Genomic DNA, 7881 nt, shown 5'->3' with positions numbered 1-7881 from the left:
TGCAAATCAATTGGTAACAACTTCCACGGTGGGAAGGTTGTTAAAGGGTGAGGATCTAGGTTCAAGGAACGTCAGACACACCAATAACCTACCTGGTGGGCCAGGGAGCTGCGGGCCAGAGGGCTGTGCAGATTGGGCCCACATGAGAGAGGTTAGAGTCAATGCGCTGCAGCGCTGTAAGGTTGCCATGTGGCGGGGTGTGCCACATGGCAGAAGATCCCACTGGGCGGGTTGTTACAATGAATAAACTGTTTCGTTTGTATGAAATGAAACTACATTATTCGTGTAAATTGAAATGACTCTCAAGACAGGAGTCAAGAGAGCTCACACCCTTAAATGCAGTATGAGGTGAGTCAGGCGACTATGTGGAAAAAACTATAATTCCATAACTAATAAATGTTGTTTTGCATGCATTGTTTACTAACTAGAAATGTTAAATTAGGTATATATATAACTAAAAATTGACTTCAAATTGGCAAAAGAGAAAGAATACCAAAACTCATGACCATTTTTAGTATATATTAATGACGTTATTTTATGAGATTCTTATATATTTGGGACTATAGTTCGGACTTACATTAATTTGGACAGTATTTAGATATGAAATGACAATTGTACCGTTTCACAAGAATTGCAACAAACTTAAAGTTTCGTCAATATGTGATGTTCTTATCTTCTCCTCCGGCGAAGCATGCGAAAATTTTTCTCAATTATTTTCGAGGATCGGCTTGGATTCATAGAAAGAAACAAGAGAAAAAGAGTATTGAAGATGATATGGAGACAAAATTATCTAGAATTGGAGATGAATCAGAGATCTCGATTCGATTGGAAAGCATGAACATAAAAAAAATTGAGATAATTAGTTTGGGGGAAAATAATAATTTTTCTCCATTTCAATTGTCATTTTAACATAGTATAAATTATAATTATAACTCCTATAATTTTTCAATAATTTAATTATTTTCAAAATATAATTTCCATAACTTTTTATTCTATAAATAATCATTCTCACATCATATATCTAGCTTCCATCATATCTCAAATACTTTTTTTTCATGTTCTTGCATGGGTTGAAAAATGAATTAAAATATCATCGTAAGAGTTAGGTGATATTTTTTTTTAGTATATATATTACATTGTACGAGTTTGATTATGTATTTTTTAAACAAAATTATTCCTTCTTTGATTTTTATATTTTTATTTAAAATTAAATTACCTATGTATAATAAAATTTTGATGACTACAACAAAATTAACTAGGTGCAGATTCAGAAGTATCGAATAATCATTCTTAAATATTTACTTTGGATCTTTGATTCTTTTCTTACTTATTCATGTATATTTATTTAAAAAATTTAAAGTATGCAATCTGTTAACGAAATAATATATTGTAATACATTAATTTATCAAATATATTTTCCTTAACTCACTCTTATCTAAAAAAAAAACTTTTTTGTGTACTCATCAAAAAGATCATAATAATGTATTTTTAATTATAGATTCTGTGGTTTAAGAGATTTTATATATAAAAAAAACAATATGATATGCCACTTATAAAATAGCTTGTACTATAAATATGAAAACATATCTTAGACTACATAAAGTTAGCTGTGGAATATGACTTAAATTAAGTGGAATATACATAAAGAGCCTACAAAATAAACTTACCAATATGACTTAAATTAAGTGGAATATACATAAAGAGCCTACAAAATAAAAAAATTTCTTAGAGATTTTTTTGTAAAATATTTTGATTGTAAAAAATATATATTTAATTTCTTAGGATATATATATATATATTTATGATAAATATTTAATTTATTATCTACAAAATAATTTGTATTTCAGTTATTCAGTACTTTATGTTATGTGTTAGTTTATATTAACCACTGAAATTAAATGTTTGAATATCATAGTAAAATTTCATTTCTATTATTAATAAAGTTGTCTTATCTCAAATGCTCAAAACTACTAAGGGAATTTCAAAAATACCCCTTTTCATATACCTCTTTTTAAAAATACCCCCTTTTCAAACCTTATCAAAAAACCCACTAAAAATATTGAAATTTATCCAAATATGTGTGTAAGCTTATAAATATATACACAAATTACCTTTATACGTGTATAAAACTTTATATACCTTTCATAAATAGCGTAAAAATAAATTATAAAAACCTTATAAAAACCTTATAAAAACCGTATAAACCCTTTTAAAAACCTTATAAAACTTATAAAAACGATTTAAAACTATTTAAAACGTTTTAAAATATTTGTATTGAATCTCCCAGTAGTAGTTATTATATAGAAGTACCTTATAAACTATATAAAACTTTATAATTTTTATATTTAAAAAGGGGTATTTTTGAAAATGGATAGATAAAAGGGGTATTTTTAAAAAGGGGTACACCAAAAGGGGTATTTCTCAAAAATTTTCAAGAAACTATTAACATATTTGAACAATAAACAACAAAGAAATTCAAGAGATATGTATGCATTATTATATTTAAATAAGTTCTATTATGATATCGTATGATATTTTTTAAAAGTGAAAAAATTGTCATAAACATATAGGACATTCAGCTGTATGAATATTTTATATATATATATTCCTTAACATAGTTGATTTCAAAAAAAGCTGGTAGTCATATGGTAGGCAAAATAAAATAAAAATTAAGTTAGTCATTTATGTAACTGTTGGCCTTACCTAGTAAGACGCTATTCGTTTCTGCATTTAGATTATGTTCTCTTAATTATAAAAATAAAAACATCATTTTCTCGTCAAAACATATTTTCATGCTAAAATGCAAAATCACGTTTGCCAACTAAAAACACAAAATTATGTTTTCGCACAAAAAACGCAAAATCACGTTTTTGCCATAAACTAAAAAATTCATTTTCCGTCAAAAACGCAAAATCGCGTTTTCTAGCCAAAACCACAAAATGTTTTAAATCTTATAGAAATTATATTTCAAAAAAATGGAAATTTCAAATGTCAAAAACATTAATTTATTAAAAAAATTTAGGCGTGTATATATTTTAGATCAATAATTAAAATTACTATGATAAACATTAATGTTAAAGAAATTATTAGCTCCAAACATGGGTATCTTAGTCATTTTTAAAATCAAATCCATCTAGATAGAGATGCAAAATGGAGAAACAAATATATCCCCATCCACATGGATCATCTAGTTAAATTTTTTTTTTTTTTTTGGTCATTTAGCATCCAGATGGATCATAGATATAGATTATCTGAATGAACTATTTTGATGGAAATTTTCCATCCAAATTGGAGAAGACAATTCCAAAACCTTAAATCTCGCTGGTACAAGAAGCTCTACATGTAGAATCAAAGCATCAGAATTCTTGAAGCTAAATGTCATGAAAATTTTGCTCCACAATAACAAGCTCCATATAGTTTCCCATATAGTTTAAATCATCGTTTGAGTTACCCATCATCGAAATTAGCTAAAGCAAACCATAAAAGTAATCTCAATAAACAAAATTTGTTTGGCAAATATCATGTGACCTATGAGTATGACTGTTACATATCATTAAATTGATCATACACACACGTACGTTACTATTTCATTTCCATCTTTTGACCAAAAATATTGAAAAAAAAAAAGAGTAAATTCACAAAGTTGCTTTTGTTTTCCTAAAGCATCCTTCCGCATGAGTTTTCATGTGAAACTCACAGATCCTTCAAGCATTCATTGACATTGTCATGAAGCTTTCGTTCCAAAACTTCTCCACAAATGTTACCCATCAAATGATAAAATGCCATAAGCTCTGAGAGTTGCTCAACGTTCATCTTGTTCATCATGTTCCTCGCCATCCTCTGTTTGTCCTCGTCTACTTTCAACTTTTTCATATATGATCCTCCGTTCCTCACCGTTGCTCCCATCTCCTTCAGCCTCATCTCTTGCTCCGCGCTTAGTGCAGTGTTTGACTACAAGAGTCATAACATACACAAAAGAACCAACTTAGCAAAAACAGACAAACATTTCAACCATGGGTCAAGAAAGAGTAGCACATCATCATTAAGGTTTTTGTAGTGGGCTAAAATCTTGTGGGTCGGGATGCAGATCCGTGGCTCTTATCTGGTCTAAACCCATCAAGACAGGTTTAGACCTACATGCATGTTTGTGTCCGAGTTAAGCCCATCACAACAACCATACACCTCATCTAAAATGAATACTATATATATAAATACTAGCTATTACTATGTGACCCTTAAGGACAGCGAAAGGCCAAGCAAGTGACTAAACCATTTTTGCCTCTTGCAAACAAGATTATGTAAAGTTTAGCACTGATTAGAGAGATTTAGTTATTGTTTACCTCAAGAAACTCAGCTCCAACTTCGAGTTCTGATTCTTTTGATGGGTTCTTACCAGGTGCTCCTCTAACATACATATACTTTGCAAGTGAGAAACTACGAACAAGCATCTTTCTTTTGTTCTCCATTTCTTTATCAAGCTTCAATGTCTTTGGAACCGACAATGAACTGTTCAGCTTCTTCTGATACGCAATCACAGCCTTTGCAAATTCCTGCAAAATCAAAACCACATAAAAACTCAATTTCACAACTTTTTTTAGTTGCAAATGTAGCTAAAACTATCTTCAAGAACACACAGACAAACCTGATATGCAGCAGGACAACCAGGATAATCAAACTGATCATCAAGATCATGATGTCTCATTCTCTCAGGATGAAACTGCAAACCCATTATGAACTTCCCTTCTTCAGGATTGTAAGCATCAGGATCATAAAAACCTTCCATCAATCCATCAGAAGCAAACGCCATTGGCACAAACCTCTGAGCCAATCTCTTAACACCTTGATGGTGATAACTATTAACCAAAATCTCCATGTTTTCACCATCCAACGAATCTTTAAACCAAGAATGAAGTGGACTGTTCTCAACAATCCTCACAACATGTCTATGCCCATCATAGTTATCATAATCAATATGCTTCGTTCTACGTTCTTCCGGTAACTTATTCGTTAACTCTTTCTCTAAGTCTAGATAAAGAGTCCCACCACAAGCAACATTCAAAATCTGCCACACAAACAAAAACTCCTCATCATTAACATTTCCTGTTACTCAAAGACACAAAAACTCAAAAAAAGAGACTTACTTGTGAGCCTCTGCAGATTCCTAAGTAAGGAATGTTCTGTTCAAGACAAAGCTTAGCAAGACCCAACTCAATAGAATCTTTCTCTTTATCAATAGCTGTATCACTCGCATGTGTTTCCCTAATCTCTTGAAGCTCTTCTGGTGAAAGAGAAGATATCTCAGATTCATAAAGAGAAGGATCAATATCTTCTCCTTCACAAAGAAGCACACCATGTATTGGTTTAAAGCTCTCAAGCAACATGTGAACACCAGTGACTCGTGGTACAATCACTGGCACACATCCATAACGTACTATCAAATCAAGATGGTATTCACCTGAAACCAAAAAAAAAAAACACAATCTTGAAATCACAATACCTTAAAATAAAGAGAACCCATATGCATTATGAAGAAGAAACATCAAAACTTCCATAAAGTTTCGATTTTTATATCAAAAATCAGAAACCCATCAAAAAGTTTCGATTTTTATTACGAAAAACAGAGCCATGCATGAACAAAACACCAAAAAAACAGAGCAAGAAGGTTAAACGAACCAACGAAATCGACGAATTTGTTTTTACGAACGGTGCGTCTAGAGACGACGAGGACACGAGGAAGGATTTGAGAGAGATCATTCACCTTTGGATCCATCTCTATTGCTCCCATTTAATAATATTAACCCAGAAAATGAATAGTTTTTTTATGTGTTCGTAAGATCCGATGTGACGTGAGATTGAGAAAACAGAGTTCTTCTCGTGATAGAGATAGAGAAGAGGAAGCACAACAAAAGGCTAATTTATAGTGATAATAATTAATAAAAAAAGAGACTTGGATTTCTTATATATTTAATTTTCAGAAAATTTATAAAATTTGTTTTTATAGTTTTTTTTTTTTTTTAGTATTTGAGTCGTTGCATTGGAGGAAAACAGAAGGAAACAGGTCTTATTAAGTTTTGCTGACTAATGAGTATATTGGAATTTGGAAATGGATATATATTAAAAAGGAATAAATTGATTTTTTGGATAATTTTTATTATTTTAAAAAATTTTGGAAAAGAGTTAATGAGGAAATGAAACCGAATTCAAATACGTTTTGTCTGGTTAACAACTTCCTCAGATCAAATCTAAATTTTTGTTTTTTGAGTGGTTTTATGTAAATTTAATTTTTATTTGGCCCACTTTGGTAATTAATAAAAAAATCAAAATTATGTAAAAGATAAGGTATGTAATCATTTGTTAAAAGGTAATTAAGAATGAATTTCTGGTTTTTATAGAAAGAATACAAATTGGATTAAATTCTTGATACGATTGCCACATTTTCATGTGTTTATAGTAAAAAAAAAAACTATACATTTTTGTTTATTCAAGTAAATTTATTTCATTAATTGGTATTTATGAATTCAGTATTAAAGATTTTAGATATTTTTTCAGATAATATCAGTCACTAATCAAAATTTGTAGCTTTCTACGGTGATTTAGAGAGATTTTTAATTAAGTTTATTGGTAATTAAAGAATAATTTTGTTTTTCAAGAAAATACAGCTACAGATTTTGTAAAAGTGTATCTATGATTTTGAGTCAGCAAAAGGTTTAAGACACGTGTGTGTGGGAAGGCTTCTTCTTTGGTCCTCCTCATAGCTGACGTATCACTCTATAGGTGAGTTTTATATATACAATGAACTATGATGATCATCAACTCATAACACAATGTATAATAATAATAATAATAATAATAAAAGAATAAGTGAAAAAGAGGACTCATGTAATTTTATCAATTCTAAATTATAAAAAGAAACTAACTCACCAATTAGAGCAATCATAGCCAAAAAATAAATTATTGACTCTAGAATGAATTTTCATGAAGTTGATCATAAACCATTTTATTTTTCCGTCAACAATAGCTATAAGATTAGATTGTAAATGTTAATGATTGAGACAATTGTTTATATATATGATGATATGCAAAAAAGCACGTATTTTAAGTACTTGTCAAATTATCCGTTTTTACATTTACATTTTCAAAATGTATAAACGAGACATTTATGTTTATTCTTTAACAACCATCTCATTAAATATTAAGTACATAATACATTACGACCTTTTGTGAATCGCAATAGTACATAATATAATTAACCTTACTTCTATTAAAAATAACATTAATCAACTATTACAAATAAAAATGCAAAAACCAAATCAATAATAGTCATTAAAAATAAACATATCCTACTATTTTCATGTAATTTAATTAGTTATAAAAATGAAAATACTTTAAAGATTTAAAATAAATAACGAATAAAATTTAATAAATAAGATTTGATATTTAACTTATCATATTAATTTGTTATTAATCATTATGTTTCACTTCTCGTACTTTTTTGTTCTATTTTTTGCAAAAACGTAATTGTTACAAAAAAAAATAAACTAAAATAAATTTAGTTGTATATTTATAGATTATATATTTAATAACTCAACTATATCAAAAAATTTAAACGTACATTGATTCATTATTGATTATTCAAAGAATACATATAAAGCATGGATCTTCTTTTGACATATTGACCATGATGGACACTTTTAAATGACCCATGCAATATTGTGTCTGCGCTTCCGTCAAAATTGATTATAAATTTCTAAATTGAGTCAAATGATCGTTCAACAAGAGGGTATGGACCATAGTGACTGTCTGCGTTTCTGATTAATATTAATCTTTATATTTTTATCATCAAAAATATTTAAAAACGAAGAAAAAGTTTTATACAACAGT

At 29.1% G+C, this 7881-nt stretch overlaps 1 protein-coding gene across 1 annotated transcript; it reads right to left on the bottom strand.

Moving 5' to 3' along the window:
* Positions 1 to 3468: 3468 nt before the first annotated feature.
* On the bottom strand, positions 3469 to 5886 carry LOC17886777 (putative glutamine amidotransferase GAT1_2.1). The gene is made up of 5 exons (XM_006291095.2): positions 5674 to 5886; positions 5142 to 5455; positions 4643 to 5062; positions 4341 to 4550; positions 3469 to 3951 (listed from the first exon to the last, which is right to left on the bottom strand). The coding sequence occupies exons 1-5, from the start codon at positions 5783 to 5785 to the stop codon at positions 3694 to 3696; spliced, it is 1314 nt and encodes a 437-aa protein (XP_006291157.1). The 5' UTR covers positions 5786 to 5886; the 3' UTR covers positions 3469 to 3693.
* Positions 5887 to 7881: the final 1995 nt, after the last annotated feature.

This window comes from Capsella rubella, unplaced genomic scaffold, assembly GCF_000375325.1.
Source record: "Capsella rubella cultivar Monte Gargano unplaced genomic scaffold, Caprub1_0 scaffold_5, whole genome shotgun sequence".
Classification (NCBI taxonomy): Eukaryota; Viridiplantae; Streptophyta; class Magnoliopsida; order Brassicales; family Brassicaceae; genus Capsella; species Capsella rubella.
This window is presented reverse-complemented; position numbering and strand designations above follow the sequence as displayed.

Excerpts from the sequence above, each read along its gene's own strand:
- LOC17886777 (XM_006291095.2), bottom strand. The coding sequence starts at position 5,785 with ATGGGAGCAATAGAGATGGATCCAAAGGTGAATGATCTCTCTCAAATC. Across the intron at positions 5,456-5,673 it reads CAAATTCGTCGATTTCGTTG|GTGAATACCATCTTGATTTG; the intron begins GTTCGTTTAACC and ends TTTTGGTTTCAG. Across the intron at positions 5,063-5,141 it reads GAATCTGCAGAGGCTCACAA|ATTTTGAATGTTGCTTGTGG; the intron begins GTAAGTCTCTTT and ends TTTGTGTGGCAG.